At 33.2% G+C, this 25,771-nt stretch overlaps 1 protein-coding gene across 2 annotated transcripts in view; it reads right to left on the bottom strand.

Annotated features, from left to right (window-relative positions):
• Window positions 1-25,771, bottom strand: part of LOC114331254 (sex determination protein fruitless) — a 261,981-nt gene that overhangs the window by 129,512 nt on the left and 106,698 nt on the right. For both annotated transcript variants that reach the window (XM_050657926.1, XM_028280756.2), the window contains exon 4: window positions 24,606-24,723. In XM_050657926.1, the coding sequence (XP_050513883.1) occupies window positions 24,606-24,723 (118 nt within the window). The remainder of the gene's footprint in view (window positions 1-24,605; window positions 24,724-25,771) is intronic.

Here is a 25,771-nt window from a genome sequence, read left to right on the forward strand (position 1 = left end):
CACTGAACCATTCACTTTTGTTTTTTTTTATTTTATCGTAGTTGACTGATCATTAGTCGTTAATCTGGATGTATCTTGTCTCATATACGTCTTTAAACCGATGTTTAGTTGTTATAGCGTCGATTTAAGGAAAGCTCACAATTTTCATTTAGGTATCTTTTATTAATTAAACCAATTTTTTAACCATTATTTACTAAGTTCATAAGAAACAAATCTGGTAATTTAAATATACAAAAGAATATGGTATATTAGGAAAAGCTAAAGCAGAAGAGGTAATATAGATTCTTATTAAACAACATTAATAACATCGTATATAGTCCAATGAAATGTTACATATTTTTGGCCTTAGCGTGTCTTTTTAGAGGACGCAGTTTTATTTTTCTTTAGATATTGGGAGAGTGGGGGTAAGTATAGGCCTATGTTCAAATTCCATTGTCCCCCCCAGTCGCCATATTGGTAAAAGGAATGCACAGGGTTTTTGCGATGTATCTAGTAAACTAAGAACCCTACAGAAAATTTTATCAGACATTTTTTGTAGCAAATTTAATTTTCTACAACTTTATTCTTATATTTTATCGTAAATTGGAAAATTAAAAAGTAATAAACAAAAATAACTAAAAATGTTTAAACGAAATTATTATTTAAATTTAAAACTGATTAAAAAATAATGAAATTAAACAAAATTGTAAAGTTTTTCGATGAAAAACCCTTTACAAAATTGCTCTCATGTCATTTTATTGTTAAATGACCAGAAAAAAAGTTGGGACTTAAGTTATTTTTGTTTATAACTTTTTTATTTTCCATTTTACGATCAACATTCACAGAAATAAAGTTACAGGCAATTTAATTTACTACAAATAATGCCTGATACAATCTTCTGTGGAGTTGCTAGTTTACGAGATACAGCGCGAAAACCCTTTGCACTCCTTTTTACAAGATGGCGGCCGGGGGACAACAGTGGCAACCCCATAAACTTGAACTTAAGCTTATACTAACCCCCCTAGAAATAAAAAACTGCGTCCTCTAAAAAATACAACCCTAAATGTAACTTTTCAATGGACTAATATACGAGTTTGTCGCCAACACTAAGTACGAATTATAGAAAAAAAAAAGAAGAATATAATAAGATATTATCTTCATATTGGATAACTATAATATTGGTCCTTCATCCCGCGTACCAAAAAAAGTTGATTAATAGCAAGCTGAAAATTTGTTCACAGCTTAACGCTGTCGAGCCGGACAAACTTTTATTAGTCGAGGAAATGAAGCTGAAAAAATGGCAAAACCTGGCAATTTTTTCGTCCAGTATCGATTTGTACAAAAATTTGGGATTAGGCTCATTACACCCTCTAGTTCATTTTCTATATTGAGCCGTTGTACGCTTTTGGTTTTTAAGGGTGAAAACTACCCCTAATCGTAAAAAATTATAAAATAACATTTTAAACTTTAATATTGTCAACATTTGGTCCTTATTAGTTACATAATGATTGTTTTATGCTTTAAGATACACTATCATAATATTTCAACCCTTAAAACCAACCTTGGAGCTATATATAAAAAATTTACTTATCCTAAAAGAATAATTTCGGCTTGCATCGATTTACATAAAAATTTGGGATTAGGATCATCTCACCCTGTACTTCATATTCTATATCATGCTTAAGGGCGTTGATTATTTTTAGGGGTGTAAACTACCCCTTATTGTCAAAAATTATATAAAAACATTGTAAACTTTAATATGGGTAAAATTTGGTTTGATTGGTTAAATATTTAGGATATAATATCATAATATTTCAACCCTTAAAAACCACCCTTAATAACATTACAGTTTTTATAAGTAGATATTTGAATAGATCTATACAGAAAAAAAGTAGAATTAAAGAATTACAAAAACATTTATTTACACAAAAATATGAATTTACAAATATGTACAAATACAAATAGTCTTTTAGTCATCTTCCAGTATACGAACCGGTTCTGTGGTATTATACATACATTGAAAATTATCCATAAGCGGACTATCCGAATTTTTCGAAAAAAAAAAATTCATTTTATAAACATAGCTCCTTCATTTTTGACGATAAAAAGTTTTTTCAAAAATGACTTTATAGGATTTTTGAAGAGTTATAAAACTGTGTAAACTAAATTTCGCAAGATCGCTTAGTTTTTAATTACGGTGGGTTTAAAGGGCTCGAATAAGGGGGTATTTGCTCGTAAATAGAAGTTTTAAACAGCTATATCTCGCTAACTGTTCACTGTAGTGAAAATCTATGCACAAAAAATTTTTTACTTATTAAAAAAGCTACAATTTAGTAGTCTATCATTTTTTTCGTATCTCCAGTAATTTCGAAGATATTTTGAAGTAAAAGGTGAAAAATGGGAAATTCCAAAAAATTAATTTTTCTTTAAACTCCAATTTTTCTAAAATTAGGTCTTTTAAATAGGTCACACTTCTTGCGTGTATTGATAATACAAATATAAAAGGAATTACAGAAAGGCGAAGACAAATTTTTACTTCGGAGGGTAGTTCAGGAGGTGGTTTTCACTGAGTTTTTCATAGAGAAAAGCAGGTACCGACTTTTCTTTTATCATAAGTCGCTTAATTTTCAGGCTATAAACTTTTTATTATTATTTTTTGAAAGGCCTAGCTGTATACTTGAAAAAAGATTATTTAAGTTTTCCTCGAAAAATGCATGTTTTAACATGCCGTATCTCGGTGTGTATTGGTCTTAAAGATATTACAGAAAAATAATTTGGTTTGTGTTACTAAAAGATACAATTTTGATATCTACAGTTTTTTTGATTAAATGCATATTTTTCGAGGTATTCTCAAAAAACCCTCTAGTCGATTTTTTCATCGAAAAACTGTTACTTTCAAGCGCGAATAACTCGAAAAATTAGTTTTACAATAAAATGAAAAAACATTTTTTTCTTAGAATTACTTTTTACATCGATTTACATGGTTAAAATGTAATAAAAAATTCCCGACCCCGAGATGGGGTGGCAACCACCCTCAAGGTTTTAGCGTACAGCGACATGATATAGAAAATAATCATTGGACTATTCCCTACCTTCTGTGAAAACTTCAAGTAAATCCATGCTGGACGAAAAAATTGCGAGCCAAAATGCTTCATTTCCTCGACTATATGTATCGGAACACTGGAACAGGGGAAGCTTTAATTGTGGAACGTGTCATCCTGACAAGTTTATGATTGTGAAAACTAGCAGGTTGTTTTTAATTTTATTTAATAGCAAACTTTATATTTTATAATATATGAAGAAATATTTGTCCGACAAATATGTTGGGCGTTTTAATAAGTCCGACACGTAGAACATGTCAAATGACAGGAATTATGTTGGTGATAACTAGCAGTCTGATTTTTGCATGAGAGGTTAATGCAAGGGTGAAAAAAATCAATTGGAAGTCATGTCCGACAAAATTCATGGGTCGTCTTTTTAGTCCGACGTTTGAAAAAACTGTAAGATACAGACAAAAATGCTGACTACGAAACGTCGAACTACGAAAACGTCCCATGAATTTTGTCGGACAGAACTTCCAATTGAGTTCTTTTCCCTTTATACTCTCAACCCTTTCATTATACTCTCATGCGAAAATCAGACTACTAGTTGTCACCAACATAATTCCTGTCATTCGACATGTTCTACGTGTCGGACTTACGCCCAACATTTTTGTCGGGCAAACATTTTGTCATACATATATATATATATATATATATATATATATATATATATATATATATATATATATATATATATATATATATATATATATATATATATATAATAACAAAGTTGGCTATTGAATAAACTTAAGGTACTAGTACACTTTAGAAGACCAAAAATAATCATTTTTTTCTCAGAACCTTTATTAAAAATGAACATAAAACTTTTTACATATTAACATCTAACTCTTAGAGAGTACAAAAAAATCTATCTTTTTTCATTTATGCACGTACAGTAATATTGTAGAGGGCGCAAAAGTCGAGGCCTCGAAAAATGATGGCGGGCAGTTAATCTCAGGATTGGGATATGTGAAACAAAAAAATCGTACTGTGTTTGCAAAGGAACGTTTCTTACGTGACAATTTATCACAATTTGACCAAAAAATAAAAAATAGATATTTTTTTCAAATATCCGTAAAATCTTTTTTTTTTTTGCGGAATTTTTCACTAGCGGTGGTAAATTGTCATGTAAGAAACATTCCTTTTTCAAATGCCGTACGATTTTTTTTTATTTCAGAGATCCCAATCCTGAGATTAACTGTCCGCCATCATTTTTCGAGGCCTCGACTTTTGCGCCCTCTACAATATTACTGTATGTGCATAAATGAAAAAAGATAAAATTTTTTGTATTCTCTAACACTTTTACTAATAAACCAAGTATAAAAGTTATACTGAGAATAAATCAGGTAAAGTATTTCTCATGATCATCTTTCAGTGCGTCACAGTTTTTCGATTTCATTCTAACGCATTAAATTGTATGTGACAGAAAAAAAGGCACGTCGGTGATTACATTTCGTCGGTGACATTTTTATAACATTTATTCTAGTTATTCTGGTTGTCGATAGATGGCGCCATAATAAAAAAATAATTTTTTTTTAATTAGATAATATTACAAATATAATCTGTATAATTTATAAGACTACAAATCAAAGAAAATACCATTTTATAAATGCAAGAAACACATTTGATTTGTTTTTATTCCAAATTGAAAATAAAAAGTGACAACTGTCAGATTTAACTAAAATGTCATGTTAGAATAAATGTCATAAATGTGTATTATCACGGACTTACCCTTTTTCCTATCATTTGTTACGCACTGAAAAATGATCATGAAAAGGACAATATAGGCAAAATCACTACCAATAAACGTGGAATACCTTAGGTATAGGTTATACTTGGTATAAGAATTTAGTCCAAGTTTATACCGACCAACACCCTTGTTTAAGTCTGGTATAACCTATTTTATGACTGTCAAAGTCATCAGAGACAAAATATATTATTTTTTATTTGTTTTGTGAGTAGATATATAATAAAAAATGTGTTTGAGAGGTATTGCGGCTAACGAGGAAGTTGATAATTTCATTAACATGATGGAAAATACACGAAAAAGGAAAACTTTCAAAGAAAGCATAAATTCTTTTTCAAAGAATGCAGAATAAAAATCCGGTTTCCTAAAGATGATGTAAGGTTTTTAGAAAAATTATTAGGTGATTCACTTTTTGTGAACAAGCGAGGAGGAGGCTTATCCTCCACTAGGCAAGAAAAATAAGGTCTTTATTTTCTATAATTAGCGATTACTTACGCGATTTATAGCACTCGCTCCGTTGTCGCTCGTGCTCTAAAAATCGCGTGCGTTCGCAAAAAGCATACTTCACGAACTGTTTCATAAATAACTATTATGGTCATTTTTAATAAAGGTTCTGAGAAAAAAATCTTGAAAGAATGCTTATTTTTGGTTTTCTAAAGTGTACTAGTACCTTAAAAACAACATGCTAGTTTTCATAATTATAAACTTGTCAGGATGACAGGTTTATCACCTTCCACAATTAAAGCTTCTCCCGTTCCAGTGTTTCCATGCATCAAAGTTTGTCCGACTCGACAACATTAAAAGCTATGAACAAATTTTCAGCTTGCTATTAATAAACTTTTTTTTTGGTACGCGGGATCCACGACTATAATATGCATTTACGTCTCGATTACATATCAAAACGAAGACAATAGTTGCGTTCGCGGGTACAGTGGACAAATTGTCACCGACAATTTCTAACCTCACTTAATATTGATAATACCGTTAATAGATAAATATACAGGGTATATTTACTTTTGATTAATATTAATAACTAATTATTAAATTATACTAGGTAAATATACCTTGTATATTTATCTATTAACGATATTATCTATATCATTTTAAAGTGCGCATGCGTTTTGCGCACTTTAAAATGATATAAATAATATCGTTAATAGATAAATATGCAAGGTATATTTACCTAGTATAATTTAATAATTAGTTATTAATATTAATTAAATGTAAATATACCTTGTATATTTATCTATTAACGGTATTATTTATATTAAGTGACGTGAGAAATTATTGTCTGCGACAATTTGTCAACTGTACTCGCGAACGCAACTACTATTATAACCGGTTTCTCTACATTTACTAATATTTCAGCATTACATAATATTACTTAATTCCCAACTGACTATACCATGTTTTCTGTGTAGAAAGTTTAATATATCTACTTCAAACTTTCTAAACTCCTTACCAATATCAATTTAATTTACCCAATTCATTTAAGTCGAAAATAGAGAGTTTGAGCCAACGGAAAACGTTATGAGTGTTAATGATTAATAGTGACAGCAAAAGGTAAAATAGTGACAGTATGTGCACCCCAAGAGCAGTATAGAGTATTGTAGATATAGAAAAGGAATATTTATATTATATATGTGAAATATAGAATCGAGAAAGGAAAAATACCGCTATAAATTTACTCAACATTTTATACCGGGCAGTGAATATGCTGAATTTAATTATTATTAAGTAATTTTCGCATCAAATAATAAAATTTTCTAATTTAAATAAATATTACTAGTCTAGCAAACAACGAGGTGTTTTCATATCAGTTTAAACCAAATAATTGTTTAGGTGCGAACCCCTTTTCAAAATATAACCACTATTCAATAAGAGAAGAAAGCCACAAAATTCACACGATTTGCGGTGTATATAGACGATCATGTATAGCAAAATAAACACAAAACACACAAGTAAAATTTAGGATTGATAAAATAGCGACCAATACCGGTGGTATCATATACAACATACAATAAATATGATCAGAATCCTTAAGAATTACTTAAAGGATATACCTGTCTTTCAGAAATAAACTTCTATAATTCTTTTTACCGAAATTCTTTGAACAACTGGAATCGGCGAACAAGACTTGCGATTATTTTAGAACTATATCGGCATCAAACGATAACATTCGAAATAGAGGACACAACATTAGAAGAAATACTAATCAGACTACTATTTAATCTGTATTGGGAGTCTTTATTTAGAAGCGCATTAGACGAGGTGCAAGTTGGAATCAACTAACAAACAATATGTAAGTACGCTGATAATAGCCTCCTAATAGCAAGAAACTCACAAGAACTGAAAAATACAATAAATTCAGTAGTTCGTCATAGTGAAATGTAAAATTCTAGTATTTTTAATGACACCGACCAATATATATTATTTGTATGCCAAGGGGCAAAGAGAACAGGTACTTCCATAAAATATTTGGAATCGAATAGCAACAGCCAGTGGAACAAAAACAAATTATATCAAGAATCGGACAAGAGAGAAAAACACTCATGAACATAAACACATTTTTTGCAAGAGCTCAGAATGAAATGACCAGATGTTACGCTTTCTCTGTCTTGCTGTATGGCTGTGAAAGTTAAACAATGGACTCTAAAATAGAAAAAATAATAGGTGCTTTTGAGATTATGCTTAGTATTCTTGAAAAATAATATATATATATTATCGGTTTAAAACGTTCTCCGTCTTCCGATACCCGTTCGCCATTCCTCTCTGCCCGCACATTGATCTACTTGCAGACCTCTTTCATCCATGGCTTTGTTTACTCCTGCCTGCCAACTTTTCCTCGGTCTACCTCTTCATCTTATACCTTGCGGTTTCCAGTTTTGTATTTGTTTTGGGATTCTGTCTTCGTGCATTCTTTGTACGTGACCAAACCATCGTAGTTGTATTTAATTGATTTCGTCATTTATTGTATGTGTGACCTTCATTATTTCTCATATTCGTTCATTGGTGACATGTTCTCTTCTTGATCTTCCTGCAGCTCTTCTCCAGAAATCCATTTCGGTGACCTCTAACATTCGTTTTGCTTTTTCCTTCATAGGCCATACTTCGCAGCTGTATCTTATGATGCTTTTCACTACGGCGTTATAGATCTTTTTCTTGTTTATCTGCTTGTCCCAGAGTACTGAGTTTAGGAGCGTAATTGCTTTCCTGCCCTGAGTATTTCGTTCTTTAATGGCTCCGTCCATTCATACCCAGGTATTTATATTCGTTACATTTACTGATTGTTTCTCCTCCTTCTAGTATCAAGTCCTGTTGCGCCCCACCGATATTCATATATTTGGTTTTTCTTATGTTGATCTCTAGTCCCCATTTCCTGTATTCCTCTATTAGCTTTCTGGTCATGTAGCAGATATCATCGTAGTCTTGTGCTATTAGTATTTGGTCGTCTGCGAAGCAAAGAGTATAATATAGTGTATGGTCATTTAGTGGGAGTCCCATGTTCTTGCATTTCCGTTTCCAATTTTTAAGAGCTTGTTCTAAATATATTTTAAAAAGTGTTGGAGAGAGGCAGCATCCTTGTTTGAGCCCTTTATTTGTCAGAAATCCTTCGGTGAGTTTGTTTCCTTGTTTAATTCTCGTGGTCGTGTTTTTATAAAATTTTTTAATTATTTTTATGATTTCTATGTTTATATTTGTATTCTTCATTGCCTCCCATAACTTTACCAAAGATACACTTTCGTATGCTTTTCCAGATCAATATATACGAAATGAATCTCTTGGTTAACCGCTGTTTTCTTTTCCATGACTTGTGTGCTTGTAAAAAGGTGGTCAATTGTAGATCTTTCGGCTCTAAATGCTGATTGTTCTTCTGCCTCCATTTCCTTGTATTCGTCTTCTATTCGGTTTTTTAAGATCCTTCCGTATATCTTGCTGACTGTTGGTGTAACGGAAATACCCCTGTAGTTATCACATTGTTTTCGATCTCCTTTTTTGTCTATTGCTGACATATACGATAATTTCCATTCTTGTGGGACTTCTTTGTTGTCGATGCATCTTTGTAGTAGTTTCCTTATGTGCTCGTAAAGTCTTGAAGTTCCGTTTTTTATCAACTCACCTGGAATCCCCCCAGGTCCTGGTGCTTTACCGTTTTTTAGTTCGGTACATACTTTCCTAATTTCATTGGTGGATAGCCTTATTGAAGATCCTGTTACTCCTACTGTGTCCTGGGATGGTTCTGATGTTTCGAATTCATTTCTTTTTTCTGTCAGTAGGTCGCTAAAATACTCCTTCCACTCATTCAGTGATATTGCAGTTACAAGTTCTTTTCCTGTCTCTTTGCGTAGATTTCTAAGAATTTTCCAGCTCTCAGTGGATTTCCTACCTCGGATGTATGTATTGATTTGTGTACACTGCTTTTCCCATTTTTCGTTCTTGCTCTGCCTAATCCTTCTGCGTACGTTTGCTTGTGCTTCCTTATAAGCTAGTTGGTCTACTGCATCTCTTGTACTCATGTATTTCTGGTATTTTCTTCGCTTTTCTTCTATTTCTGATTCGACTTCTTCGTCCCACCAATATGGTTTGTTTTTTGTGTTCTTTTTTATCTGTCCTAAGGCTTCTTCTGCGGCAGAGTGTATACATCCTTTCAAGCAGATATATTGTTCTTCTATAGATGCGTGTTGTAGATTTTTTAGTTTTTGGTCGAGTCTTCTTTTGTACTTGAAAAAAATAGAGAAAATACTATACGTTTGCCATGTGTTGAGAGGGAAAAGATATGAATTACTCAAAATCATAATGGAAGGTAAAATACAGGGAAAAAATCAGTAGAAAGACGCCAAAACTCGTGGTGAAAGACATGGGAGATGTTTCTTCAGTGAGTGCATGTCTGGTTTTGGTTCTTTATTTTTTGTCTCGATTATTTTTAGTTTATTTTTAAATTGGGTTACAAGTAAGGTGTAGACAGTGGGAACATCTGCACTGGGGAAGATTTTTGCACTAATAATGCTATTTCGGTAATGATCATTATGTAGTCTATCTGATTTATGATTCAATTTTCTTTATTATCTTGTGGGGACTTCTGCGTGTATAACCTGCGAGCTGGTAGTTTGAACCAATTGAACCACGTATTCATAACAATCATGCTCTGTTTTTGGCAGAACTGAAGTAGTATGTCGCTTCTTTCATTCCATAGTCACAGACCAATTATGTTTTCGACTTTGCCTTTTTCTACATTTGCATTGAGATTTCTCATTTATTATCGTTATTTCATGTTTTTTCGTTCACTGCATTAAAACTTGCAGATCTCTAGGAAACTGTTTAATCTCAGTATCGGGTTTATCGGTTGTTGGAGCATTTATGAAACTCAGATCTATTCTGAGCAACTCTCAGCTGAACTTACAACTAAGAATCAAGTTCCTAAAATGTTATATGTATACTGTATTACTATATGATAAACAAATTAGAAGCCTTCAGGATGTGGTCATATCGTAGAATGCTCAGAATATATGTATTGGGTTCAACGTATTTCAAACAGAAAAGTCTTAAACAGAGTAGGTCAAGGCGAAGGTGACTTAACCAAGATGATAAAAAAGAGAAAAATTGAATATATCGGGCATATAATAGCAAATACAGGATGCTGCAGTTAATACTCAATGGAAAGGCCGACGGAAAAAGAGGAATTGGCACGAAGAAATATTCATGGCTCCGAAACATTCGTCAATGGACTGGCTTATCAGCAGATCAATAATTATTACAAGCCGCGCAAGATAGAGAACGATATCGGCCAATTGTCATGGAAGCTACCCACGCCTAAAATTTGGGCACGGTACTTAAATAAGAAGGAGCATAGACGTATAATATTGATGTTGATTGGGTTTCTTTGCAGATGTAGAAGTAGCATACGATCTGAGTGATAGATCACAATTTATAACGATTTTTTCTATAGCTTCGCTTATGATGATTCCGACACCGTTCCAGCGCTGTTTTTGGATATTACCCAATAATATATTAACTTCTTGTCACTGTTCATTTTTCCTGAATCAAGCCATCTCATCTCGCTTATTCCGAGGTTATAACTATTTAACCTGTTCATTTCATCGATGCTGTTGTGGATTTTGCTTACCTCGAACATGCTTCTAATATTCCAGGTGCCGATTTGAGTAGTTTATTTTTCCACTTTCGGGTGTGCCAACTATACATCTATACGTCAAAAAAGAGTCAACCGTAAGATTCACCAACAACGAGAACCAAAAGATCCAGCTGTTTTACATTGTATTAAAAATGAGACCAATCAAACTTGGAAAATCTTAGCAAAACGTTACATCAAGTGCATTTTAAGTCAAAGAAGACGTTACCAGAATTATCTTAAAAAATAAAGAAGTCTTTACAGTAGAATCTACTTGAAATTGTTTGTTTACTTTTTGACTTGCATTGAAAATTAACGTGAGAATGGAAACACCTTGTATTTGCTTTTTACATTATTTTATACTTCACGTATAAAATAATTGTGTGAACCGCTTTTTGAAAATATGTAGTATATATTCAAAAAACAGTTATCCATATTAATTTTAAAAATACGGCATATTATGTACTTCTATATTTACCAATAAAACATCAATATTCCCATTATCAGTCTACTATACCAAAAAAAACTGAAATTTAATCCACATTACACTCAAAAATTTGTTTATGTTAAATATGGATTCAATTACTTAATTAGATTGAAATATTACAATAGAGCAGGTCAGTCAATTAATGAAATAATTGGATAGCAAAAAATAATATGTAGGTACCAGGAAAAACTAAAAATACAACGAAACGTAAATTTAAATTATAAATACATAATATTTAAACTAATTTATGTTGAATCGTTTGTCGACATTTTTTGTTGAAAGTTTCAGTTGGTTAATATTTTAGATTTATTATAATGATATCTAAGTTTGGCGGGATATATGCTCCAACACTCCATTTAAACATATCAAAAATAAGTGTATGCAAAGATTATAATAACAAAAGTCGAAATTGACTTAATAGGTATGGTAGTACAATTTAAAGAAACTTTCCAATCCTTATAAAAAATTCTTTGATTCTGGTAATAACAGGGTCTCAATTGATCACGTGATCGAATAAATCCCTAAATCTAGAGAAATTAGACTAAATTATGTCTATTATAAGAGACGTATCAAATAAAGAACAATAGATCAAAGGCATTACAGAAATAGTTCAAAGTGTAAAGGGAAAACACTTAAAGGAACATAAATTAAAGAAAATTTCATGATAAAAATCCACAAGGAAAAATTTTTCCTGTAGTTGGCTGTATACCATGTAATACAAAAAATAGTAAAATCCTTTATAAAAGGTATATATTTAAAATCCCTAAAAAGGGCTACATCACAATCACATAACTAGTTTTCGATTGGTTTACCAATCATCATCAGTGCTTACGTGAAGTTTACATGCTAACCACCAAGATATAATTTTACGAAAATATGAGGGTCAAAGCCCTGTAAAAGTAATCCGTCAAGGAAACATCGGTTTAAAATGCTAACTTAAGTAAGGATGTTTAAAATATTACTAATATGCCTCAGGTAACATCTGAGCTGTGGTTTGACTTGTTTACATAGTGAACAAGTCACTTGCTGCCATACCTTCACCATGTGAACACGTCAAACCACAGCTCAGATGTTACCTGGGGCACATTCGTAATATTTTAAACATCCTTGCTTAACTTAGCATTTTAAACCGATGTTTCCTTGACGGATTACTTTTACAGGGCTTTGACCCTCATATTTTTGTAAAATTATATCTTGGTGGTTAGCATGTAAATTTCACGTAAGCACTGATGAGGTTTGGTAAACCAATCGAAAACTAGTTATGCGACTGTGATGTAGTCCTTTTTAGGGATTTTAAATATATACCTTTTATAAAGGATTTTACTTTTTTTTCATTATAAAACATGAGATTATAGACGAGATTTTGAAGCAAATGGATGAAAGAAGAAAGGCAAATATGACTCAGACATATACAAAGCAATTAATATAACAAGAAGAAAAACCAAAGAAGCGAAAGGTAAAAATTAGACTACGATTAAGTACGATAGTCACAATGTACCTACATAGAAAAGTTAAAGAACTCACAGATGGACTAGACCGAGAAAAAAAGTAAATCTAACAGATTGTGACGAAAACATCATCTTAGACAAACAAAGTAAAATAAAAACGTGGAAAGAATAGGTACAGAAACTGTTTGAAGACCAAAGAAATAACACATTTGAGTTAGAAGAGTAGGTAAATGATTGGGCAGGAACTTTGTTGTGTAATAAAGGATAAACAAGGGATGGTAAAGCAGCAGGCCCCCATAATATACGAGCAGAACTACTCAAACTAATGGACATGAATCAGTAACAATAATCACGTAGATACTCAACAACATATACAACAATCGCGGAGTAATTTACAAAAGGAGAATGGGAACAGCTGTTGACCGTTGTTCACCACGTTCAAGCGCGCTGGCGCGAACCTGCTGGAAAGCGAGTCGAAGGCAGGGATATTAAATACTATCTCCCTACCTCCGACTCCCTTTGCAGCAGCTTCGCCCCATCGCGCTTGAGCGTTGTGAGAAGCTGTGCCCATTATTTTTTTGTAAATTACTCCGCGATTCAAAAACATATTCCGGTGTGCATCACTTTACGATTTGACAGACAAAAAATAAATTGAAAATAAAAGTTGACAAAACTTTAAACGCGTTTTTCTCAAAACTGCTTGTTTCAAAGGCGGTAGACATTGTAACTCAAAAACTACTTGCCGATCCACCTGGAATTTTGTATATATTTTTCTTATGACATTTCGTGAGGTACGCTGTCGAGATATTATTTTTTGTTTTATGCATATGTTTTGTTTAACAATAATAAATATGTTGGTTTTCAACCTTTTTTTTGCAAAAAATTCATTGTTTTGAATTCTGAGAGATAACAAAAAGTCAAAAATCATTAATAACTAAAAAACTCTAGAGCGTTACTCGAGAAACTCATAAGCTAATAAAACATTTTTGAATTTTTTGTTTTTTGAGGTGTCTTTAAAAATTTGCCATCGTTGACTTATGTTTTAATATTTTTCCTTGCATTTTTGTTAAATATTCTATGAATTGTACTGAATATGCTTATTAAATTTAAAAATAAAATAATTCTACCATACTTTCAAAAAAAAATTCACAAAAATGTGCTTGAAATGTTGATTTTAAACCCTACGCCTCCCCTTAAGGATAGCTACGAGAAGATTTTGATAGGCAACCCATGCAAGTGATATTTGTCTATGTATGAAATTTAATAAAAAAATGTTTCATCCGGAAAGCAGATGGGCGAATATCGACCTACATTTGGATCCCGTACTATTTACTTTCCTTGCTATGTACCGGGTGTCCCAATAAGAATGGCTCTCGGCCATATCTCAGGAACCGTTTATAGTAGAGCTTTGAAATAAAAAATTTTATAACAAAAGTTGCCTCAGGAAAAGCCTGGAAATTATTTTCATAATTGTGGGTCCACCGCTAGAGGGCGTAATTGAATATCAAAAATAAAAAAATCTAAATTTTACAAAATTTTCCTAATGAAGGGGCACTGGAAATCCGATTATTGTATTCTTCATCAAATTCTGCGCATATTTGATTTAACAAGTTTAACTCTACCTTTGCAAATAAGAGGTGGGGGTGAGTGGGAACCTTGTTATGAAAAATGGCTGTAAGTCCGGTTCTTCTAAATCAAATTTTGAAAACTGGGTCTTGTTAAAGACAGATCTTTTTCTTCAATGTAAGCGTTATAATTTTGAACCATCCTAATAAGTAATAAGCCAGCTGGGAGGCGTTATTTAATTTTTTTCAGAAATCTAGTATTCTTTGGAAAATATTAAATACAAGTATGCATTTTGAATCATACTTTATAAAATTAGATTAAATTAGCAATAGAATAGCGAAAACCGCATGTCGATACCTTTTTTCTATCTCAAGATATCTCGAGAAACGTGTAAATTTTATACGTAACTGTTACTATCACCGGTAAACTAATTTAATGAAAAGTAGTGTGCTGTGGAAAAAACAAAATAATATTTTCCAGATGTCAACGTATAAAAATACAAGAATAAAAAACCGCTAAACGCCGTAAAAATGAGTGGCGCATAAAATATTCCAGCTACAAAAGATCTGATATGAATATTACGTGGCGCGAAAATGGATTTTCATTTGATGCAAAACAAAATTCTAGTTTTATTTTAAAAGATTTTTCCATAATATTTGCTAAATTTGAAGTAAACGCGCCACAAAAGAGTAACTTTGATACAGTTTGCATTTTAAAACTCTTTTGTGGCGCGTTTACTTCAAATTTAGCAAATATTATGGAAAAATCTTTTAAAATAAAACTAGAATTTTGTTTTGCATCAAATGAAAATCCATTTTCGCGCCACGTAATATTCATATCAGATCTTTTGTAGCTGGAATATTTTATGCGCCACTCATTTTTACGGCGTTTAGCGGTTTTTTATTCTTGTATCAGGAGTTTTTCAAAGTTATTTATAAATTAAATGTATGAAGTTGAATGCAATGTTCCCCTATTACTAGTGTTGAATTACGAAGTCGTGTCCCGCTGTCCCGGACAAGGCTTCTGGGCCATCCGAATTTTCAACGTTTTGGTAAAATTTTATTTTGAAATTTTGAATACGTTATTCTTTTAAGAATTCACATTAAATTGAATTGGTGGGACGCAAAAAAGTCGACAATGTCTGGAATGTAATATGTACTAATTTTTTTTCTTCTACGACGCTACAGCCCAAATTGAGCCTTGGCCTCCTTTATTTTTTGCCTCCACCCTTGTTGTTTGTATGTGGCTGCTCTTCTCCATACACGGACTCCTAAAAGTGCTTGTGCGTCGCTGTTTACTGTGTCTTCCCAGCCCTTTCTTGGCTTTCCAACCGGTCTTTTTTCCAGCATTCTAGCGTTCAGTGCTCTTTGTAATACTAGTACAACATAAAAAATTTCCTTTTTTAAGAACGATTTCCGGATTGGGAGTCGAAACGTCAAAAACTAAGAAAAATGTAGTTATAATTACAATCAATTGTTGCTTAATCCCAACAAAAATATCATTGTCAACATAAAAATGTTAAATTATCAATAAAATGATGATATTAAAGTTCTATATTTGAAAAACATGGCCCGATTTTCATTGAAAAGTCCCGGATTTTAAGTATTTTTTTCAGCTTTGTCCCGAGTTCGACTGAATTGGAGTTGGTCACACTACCTATTACACGTCAAGCTTTATAAATGGTCACCTTTGTTGCATTATATCCCAAATAATCTAGTATCTATCGAATGTACACTAGATTTTTTTCTATTCGAAATAGATTGAAACAAAAATATTGAGATGGCCGGTAAATGAAATCGGATTGCCCGTTGCCAGATCAAATTTAGCGTCGTAACCACTACAACTACATAAACCATTTCGGGAATAATCGTTAATTGGATTATACTTTTATAGCTTAATAACTTCTAAACGGCTTAACCGATTTTGATCAGTAAACATGAGTTTGAAACGTATTGACCAGTAGTATCTGATGGATCTAAGGTCAAGTATGATAACTGAAGCTATTATAGGAATTATTGATCTTAAGAAACCGTTTTTCCCACAGGAAATAGATTTTATCATACTTATGAAGCCTATAACCTAAAAATTCGAACTTTCCCGGATATAAGGTATACACCGTTAGATTCGTCTTGAGTCCTTCTACAAACGCTAAGTTATTGGCGCAATTCGTAGGTTGAAATGTTGAGTAATTGTCGAAAAACCAAAATTTTCAAAGTTTAGTTTTTCAGTTTTTCGGCGATACTGAGCCGTGCGTATGTCTGATCCTGACAGCTTAGACACCATTTAAAAGCTTAACTCAACTCTATGGATTTGGTGTATTTGCGGTTTTCCTGTCTCTTCTTGAACCGAAGATATATACCCCAAAAAAATATGCTGTTTTGTACCTACCAAGTCCTATAGCTGGCTTATGGGTGGTCAAAAGTCACAAACTACACCGGTTCTAAATCGGCCCTGACCCCCTCTTCAAACACAGAGAAAAAATATCAAATGGGTTTAACTTTTAAACACACATACATACATATCCACAAACATTTTCTCTTTTTTAAATAAAAATTGAGTCACATTTCTAAGCTCTATAACTTTTGAATGGTATAACCGATTTTCAAAATTAGACATGCGTTGGAAAGGTAATGATCAGTTCTATTAGAAGCCGCAAAGGTGGGACTTAATTTTTAAAATTTTTGGGAATTTTGGGGACGAGAACGAAAAACAGACCCTAAATAGGAAGGGCCGTAAAATCTACACCCTTGGACCAAAATCGATGATTGACATATAAATCGGTGAGTCTTTTTCTGAACTTTAAGATGGGAGTTGGCCCAATTTTCAATTCAGTCAGATTTAGAAAATCGAAAATTTCGTGTATAATATAGTGTCGCGTGTAGGGGGGTGTGGGTGTGCGCCACTGGCGAGAACTGCCGTTCTCTGGTAATGTTCAAAATTAGACATGAGTTGGAAAGGTAATGATCAGTATTGTTAGAAGCCGCAAAGGTCGGACTTAAATTTTCGAAGTTTTTGGGAGTTTTGGGGACCAGAACGAAAAACAGACCCTAAATAGGAAGGGCCGTAAAATCGACACCCTTGGAATAAAATGGATGGTTGACATATGAATGGGTGAGTCTTTTTCTTAACTTGAAGATGGGAGTTGGCACAATTTTCAATTCAGTCAGATTTAGAAAATTGAAAATTTCGTGCAAATAATAGTGTCGCGTGTAGGGGGGTGTATTTCTGAGCCACTGGCGGGAACTGCCGGTCTCTGGTAATTTATTCGATATAAAACTAACAGCTTCGATAACCACTAAATCGAAAACTATTAATTTTATGAAAAAAATGTATAATGAACATTTTTTGCTTATAATTAATATTTTTACCAGCATTTGCGGTCAAAATATAATAAAAAATTTCCACCCTCGAGATGAGGTTGGTTGTCACACCCCATGGTAAAAGCGTATTTCTGCATCATATAGATTTTGATCCTTGGACTATCCACTACTTATTGTCAAATTTTCAAACAAATCTATCCATTCTGTAAAAATTGCTAAGTGAAAAATTACAGTTCCTGGACTAATTATACATTTGGAGCTCTATAACTTCTGAACGGCTTACCTGATGTTGATCACCAAACATGAATTTGAAACGTATTGACAAGTAGTATCTGATGCATCCAAGATCGAGTGTGATAACTGAACGTATTACAGGAATTATTGAGCTTGAAAACCCGTTTTTCCCATAAGAAATAGATTTGATCATACTTATGAAGCCTATAACTTAAAAATTCGAATTTTCCCAGATATGAGGTATACACCGTTAGACGCGTCCTGAGTCCTTCTACAAACGCTCAGTTATTGGCGCAATTCGTAGGTTGAAATTTTGAGTAATTGTCGAAAAACCAAAATTTTCAAAGTTTAATTTTTCAGTTTTTTGGCTATGGTGAACAGTGTGTATGTCTCAGCTTGATCGCTTATGCGCCATTTAAAAGCTTAACTCAACCCTATTGATTTGGTGTATTTGCGGTGTTCCTGTCTTTTGTTAAACCTAAGATATATACGCCCAAAAAATATGCTATTTTGTATCTACCTAGCCCTCTAGCTGGCTTAAGGGTAGTCAGAAGTCAAAAATTAGACCGGTTCTGAATCGGCCCTCACACATTCTTGAAACACAGAAAAAATTATTCAGATCGGTGTAACTTTTCCACACACATACATACATACATACATACATACATGCATACATACATACATATCCACAAACATTTTCCATTTTTTAAATAAAAATTGAGTCATATTTCTGAGCTCGATAACTTTTGAATGGTATAACCGATTTTCAAAATTTAACATGCGTTGGAAAGGTAATTATCTGTGCTATCAGAAGCCGCAAAGGTCGGGCTTAAATTTTTGAAATTTTTGGGAGTTTTGGGGACGAGAACGAAAAACAGGCATTAAATGGGAAGGGCCGTAAAATCCACACCCTTGGACCAAAATTGATGGTTGACATATGAATGGACGAGTCTTTTCCTAAACTTTAAGATGGGGTTTGGCCCAAGTTTAAATTCAGTCAGGTTTAGAAAATCGAAAATTTCGTGTATATATAGTGTCGCATGTAGGGGTGTTGTGCGCCACTGGTGAGAACTGCCGTTCTCTGTGGATAATTAATTAAAACAACAATATAAAGAGAAACAATACTATTAAAATTAAATATAACACAGAAAAAAAAGAACTACTTAGTGACGACCTAAATATTCAAATTGTTGCCCATCATACACTACTCTAGAATAAATTATCCAGAGAATACTAAACGCCATTAAAAGCATATCGAGAGCAGAAATTGAGACTGCTGTTCAATCTACTCTTGAAAGAGTAAATGTTTGCAACGAAAATGATGGGCAAAAATTTGAACGTTTATGTCATCACTAAATAGTTGTTTTTATTTCTTTGTAATAGGGCTTTTCAACGCTTCTCATTTGTTTCGAGCATCTGTCATATGCCGTATAATCCGTGTATAATATTAATATACGAGATATGAACGAGGCTCGAAACAAATGAGAAGCGTTGAAAAGACCTAATATACGTTGACAGCTGGAAAATGTTTCTTTGTTGTTTCCATGGCACACTACTTTTAATGAATTATTTCGTTTACCGGTGACAGTAACAGTTATGTTTTTAAATTTACACGTTTTGTAAGATATCTCGAGATAGAAAAAAGGTATTAACATGCGGTTTTCGCTATTCTGTTGCTAATTTTGTAATATGGTATTAAAAATGCATGTTTGTATTTAATATTTTCCAAGGAACACTAGATTTCTGAAAAAAATTAAATAACGCCTTCTAGCTGGCATATTACTCAGTAAGTTGGTTCGAAATCATAACTTTTACATTGATGAAAAAGATCTATCTTCAACAAGACCAAGTTTGCAAAATTTGATTAAGCAGAACCGGACTCACAGCCAGTTTTTCATAACAAGGTTCCCACTCACCCCCACCTCTTATTTCCAAAGGTAGACCTAAACTTGTCAAATCAAGTATGCGTAGAATTTTATGAAGAATACGACGAACGGATTTCCAGTGCCCCTTCATTAGGAAAATTTTGTAAAATTTAGATTTTTTAATTTTTGATATTCAATTACGCCCTCTAGCGGTGGACCCACAATTATGAAAATAATTTCCAGGCTTTTCCTGAGGCAACTTTTGTTATAAAATTTTTTATTTCAAAGCTCTACTGTAAACGGTTCCTGAGATATGGCCGAGAGCCATTCTTATTGGGACACCCGGTACATATGTATAAACTGAGGGGAAATATTTTTTAAAAATAACTAAAAATATAAGTAAAAGCCTGACCTGCTCTTTTAAAGTTGTGTAAAAGCTGCCGAGCCATCTTTGATATTAATTTAGAATTATTTGCGGGAAAATTCAGACACATGCAATCGCTTAGATTTAGAAGAAACGTAAAAAAGAATGTTCGGTTAAAAATATTCCTACACCAAATTAAATGTACATGATTCCTTAGTTTAAAAAAAAATATTTTCGGGGGAAGACTTTCATGTGTATTTGTAAATAGTCAGTTCGTCGATGCTGTCGTTTCCTTTTTAGAATGCCCTAAAACATTATTTTGTTATTTCCAGGTTAATTTACAGACTTACCTTGGTAATCTTCTTTCACGTTGTTATCACTTTTTGAAAATACATACTTACTGTTGTAATAAAGTCAGTACCCGACTCTAGCAGCACCGTTGAAAGTGATCGTTTATAAAAGAAGTGCATAAAAAGCCAAATACAGTGCTAGCCAAAAGTCCCCTCCTTCCCTCGTATCTTTTGAACTTATACTTCTTATAATAGTGTAATTTGGAGGGAGGAAATAAACCGACGTGGGCTTCTCAACTAGTCATAACAGATGACGTAATAGTGATAGATGACGTTAAAGAGCCACTGTGGCCGATAATTGTAAATGAAACCTTATGGCAAGTCATATTTCGTTTGAAAGCCACCTAATCACGTTTGCAACGATGTATTATTCGAATATTTATTTCTACAGGGTTAACCAAAATTATGATTGCAAAAGTATAGAATAAATTCATTACTTCAGAAACCGACGACTTTAAAACAAAATCTTAAAACACGCCGATTTTAATTGTTGAATGGACAACAATTGCTAAACTGGATGGACTGTGTTAAATATTGCGTCACCAGCGTTGCCGTAATGACACAATCGACTATTTTTTTTTAAATACAAATCAGGTTCACGGGACACCTCTTTTGAAAGGTCTCCTAAGCGCCTTTGCACCGATATATTCTAATACTTATTTCCACAGGGCTTACCAAAATGATGTACTTAGTTAAGTAAAATAACAAAAACTCATGCACTCAACTAAATTAAGTACATTAGGAAATAATGTCTTAATTAAAATTGAGTGTTTTAAGATTTTGTTTTTAAGTCGTCTGTTTCTGAAGTATCCCTAATGAATGTATTCTATACTTTTGAATCATAGTTTACTAAGTAGATAATTTTGGTTAACCCTGTAGAAATAAATATTCGAATATTACATCGTTGCAAAGCTGAATACGAGACCTTTCAAACGAGATATCACTTGCCATAAGGTCCCATTCAAAATTATCGGTCTCGTGTGGCCCTATGACGTCATCTATGACTACTACGTTAAAACGTTATGACTACTACGTTTTACCTGTTATGACTAGTGGAAAAGTCCATGTCCGTTTATTTCCTCCTTTCAAACTTCACTATTATAAGTATAACCGTTCAAAATATACGAGGGTGGAGGGTACTTTTGACTAACACTGTATAACATTGTGATAAGTATAGGGTCCTTGGTAACTATTTACAAAACAACCGGTTCATATTAAGTACATGTTGGTCCCCAGTTCCCCAAAAAAGAAAGACGATTCCAGATCGATAAGAAAAAGTACGACATAAAATGTACATAAAGAAAACAAAAAACATGCCAACCAACTATAATCATAAATGTAAAGAAGATAGTCTACAAGAAAAATAGGTTGATTTATTCAGAGTACACTGTAATTATATTTACGTAATAATAATAATAATTGTTTGATACCTAATATGTAGAGGTTAAAAAAAATCATATAAATATAGCGATACGCTTTAATTACTATTTTTGCTAATTTTATTTTCTTAATTTTTAATAACTTTTCTCAAAACGAAACAACATTAGTCATTTAAAACTCACATGTAATATACAAACCATATGCCAACAAGGGCCGTTGATTTCGAGGAACCAAAATGTATCCCTAAACAGATTGTGTATAAATTAATGTTTTTTTCAAGGAAACACTAATGGATTACGATGTCAGATCGCCACACTCTTTATGTCAATTTCTTAAAATACAAAAAGGTTCTAATCTTTTAAAAGGCAGATGCAGTAATTTATGGCCCTTTCTGGCCATTATCGCAAAACCAGCTTACATAATAGTTGGTGGTCCGAAATTCAGTCTCTACACAGTATGCGAACGATGCAGACACACCCTCGCTCGCGCTAACAAACAACCCTCTTTCGAGATACAAGCAAAACACCGCTTGTTTACCCAAAATAAATAAATATATTACTGTTCGTTGTTACACTTATTTTTTATTAATTCCGTCAACCACACCACCGGAATATTGGTGACCCCGAGAACATTTAAAACGCCGCGAAAATTTAAAAATTAGTGCTAATAATATACTTTTGCCGGTTTTAAATACAGTGAACATCGAAAATGACGGACGGTACCAGTGCCAATAACAGTGCTTCAGGATAACAGTGCTTCAGTTGATCGGATTTCAGTTAAAATCCCACCGTTCTGGCCCAACGATACTGAAATATGGTTCCTGCAAGTAGAAAACCAATTTACACTGGCAAACATAACAAGTGACGCAACAAAATTTAACTACATAGTTGCCAATCTCGAAACAGCTTACATATCAGAAGTTAGGGACATCATTGTGTCACCACCAGCTACAGAGAGGTACGTAAAATTAAGAGACTTAGTGCATCTCAGCAACAAAAAATTAAGAGACTACTTGAGCATGAAGAACTGGGCGATCGAAGACCTTCTCAATTCTTACATTTACAGTCTTTAGCAGGTACAACAGTACCAGATAATATCGTAAGGTCTCTGTGGTTAGGTAGACTGCTATTGTCTACACAGGCTATTCTAGCTACTCAAGCTAAAGCTAGTTTGGACGCAGTTGCCGAGCTAGCTGACACAATCTCTGAAGCTATAGCTCATAGCGCCCAAATTTCAGAAGGTTCCAACGCGCGTGAAAGTACCATCGATAAATTGACAGCCGAATTAGCTGAAATGAAAATTCAGTTAGTCAAATGCTCCAGCACAAACTCACACATACCGTCGAAACCGCAGCAACTCAAGAGGCAGACCATATCCCAGAGTCTAGAGACAGAAGCTACAGTAGGGAACATAATAGTGACATATTATGCTGGTATCACTACTGTTTTGGTGACCAGGATCAAAAGTGCTCTCCTCCGTGCAAGCATCAGGGAAACATCGCGGACAGTCGGTAAGTGCGGCATCCGATCCAAACCCAAAGTCTCGCCGCCTTTTCGTAACATACTATGCAACTAAAAAACAATTTTTAATCGACACCGGTGCCGATCTGTGCGTTTTTCCGCGAAAATATGTACGGGGTGCACGCGAAAAGACTACATACGAACTATACGCGGCCAATGACAAGAAAATCGCGACATACGGTTATGCGAATTTGACTTGAAACATCGGACTACGGCGTGATTTTACGTGGCGATTCGTAGTGGCGGACATTTCAAAGCCTATTATTGGAGTTGATTTTCTTTCCCATTTCGCTCTCCTAGTGGACATTGCTAACCAATGCTTAATAGACAGTACAACAACCCTTCGAACTAAGGGACTCGTTAAAGATTATTTCGATAGTAGTGTAAGATTACCAACAAAATTTCTACCAATCTTCATCTAATATATTGTTTTCTTACTGTATGTTTTGTTGTATTTTAATATTTTAATTCCACAAAAATCAAACTAATTTGGCCTATCTTCCCACATGACGGGTATGTGTAAGTGGTTAAACGGTAAGGTGCTCCGATTACAAATCAAATCACCCTACTATAGGCGAGTTCGATCCCCAATGCACATTTTTATTTTTTTTTATACATTTTATGATTGTAAGTATATTTGTTATATAATTTTTTTTTCAGAAAATACGTGTTTAGTTAAACTTTTTGCCAACAATTATATTGTTCAGAAATCATTTCTGTGTGGCATTTTTTAATGTGTTTGTGTGTGTTTTATTCTTTTATTTTTTTTAATTTTTGGTATTGTTTTAATAAAAATTTTTGGAACGTAGTAAGTATCAAAATTGGTTTAATATTTAAATAAAATATAAATAAACTGTCTAAAGTATATTAATTTCGTTGAAATAATATATAATAGAAGTACATATAACTTTTTACGTGCGTACAAAGTACACACACATTTTTTTATAATCGTAAAATTATTAAAAAATTTTTATTGACTCCGTAAATAATTTCAGTGCCTCCAAATTAATAATCAACCTATTGCTTTCCCTCTTGAATGTTAGAAAGAAGTCGACAATACACTACGAAAAATTAAAATCTACAATGACATGCTCTGTACACTGTCGCAACTTACCGTCTATCGTATCCGTTATTTCCGGAGGAGGTATGGGAGGTGTTTCGCTGTCAGGTAGCTCAGAAAGCTGCTGCCCCATCAACTTCACGTCGTCCGGGTGAACGCTCACACTTCCACCCTGTTGGAAAAAATGTATTAATAGTTTGTTAAGCTTGTTTTTCGTCCGGGTGACTTGATGCAGGTGTCACAATTCGCTAACATTTGAGTTGAAAGTAAAACTTGGTGGCTTAGTTTTGCTTGTAACGAAGAGAATTACTTTTTTCTATTTTAAATACACTGCGCGTCAGAGAAAACGGGCAGCCCAAAAATCGGTCATTTTTGATGTCTCGTATCTCCTAAACTTGTCCGATTTACGTAATTTTTTTAATGTGTTATAACCTTGTTCTTTAACAATATCGCTGTAGTAAATATTGTTGCTAAACAGGTAAATTTTCATTGTATACCGGGTGTACGAATCAAATTGTTTTTTCTCAAACTTCGCAACACCCTGTGGAATATTCTAGCATTTATAAAATACTGAAATTAAAACCTAACTATAGTCTCAGGTTTTCTTAACATTCTGTTTTTTGATTCATTCGTTTATGTTTAGTAATACAAAAGTTAGGTACTTTAACAACTAGCCATGTTCTTCGTCAGTACAGGGTGTTTCTAAATAAGTGCGACAAACTTTAAGGGATTTTTCTGCATTAAAAAATAATGACAGTTTGCTTCATAATCGTATGTCTGCAAATGTTTCGTTTCCGAGATACAGGATGTTGAATTTTTCATACAAACTGACGATTTATTTATTGCCCTAAAACCGGTTGAGATATGCAAATGAAATTTGGTAGGTTTTAAGAGATAGTTATTGCAAATTTTTGACATGCAATTAAGAATTTTATATTCACCATTGGCGCGCATACGGGTAATATGACCGATCATATTACCCGTATGTCTAAATGTGTGCAATAACTACGTCTTAAAACCCATCAAATTTCATTTGCATATCTCAACCGGTTTTAAAGCAATAAATAAATCGTCAGTTTGTAAGAAAAAAATCAACATCCCGCATCTCGGAAACGAAGCATTTGCGGACATATGATTATGAAGCAAACTGTCATTATTTTTTAATGCAGAATTACCCCTTAAAGTTTGTCGCACTTATTTAGAAACAGATGAAGAACATG

This window comes from Diabrotica virgifera, chromosome 8 (assembly GCF_917563875.1).
Source record: "Diabrotica virgifera virgifera chromosome 8, PGI_DIABVI_V3a".
Classification (NCBI taxonomy): Eukaryota; Metazoa; Arthropoda; class Insecta; order Coleoptera; family Chrysomelidae; genus Diabrotica; species Diabrotica virgifera.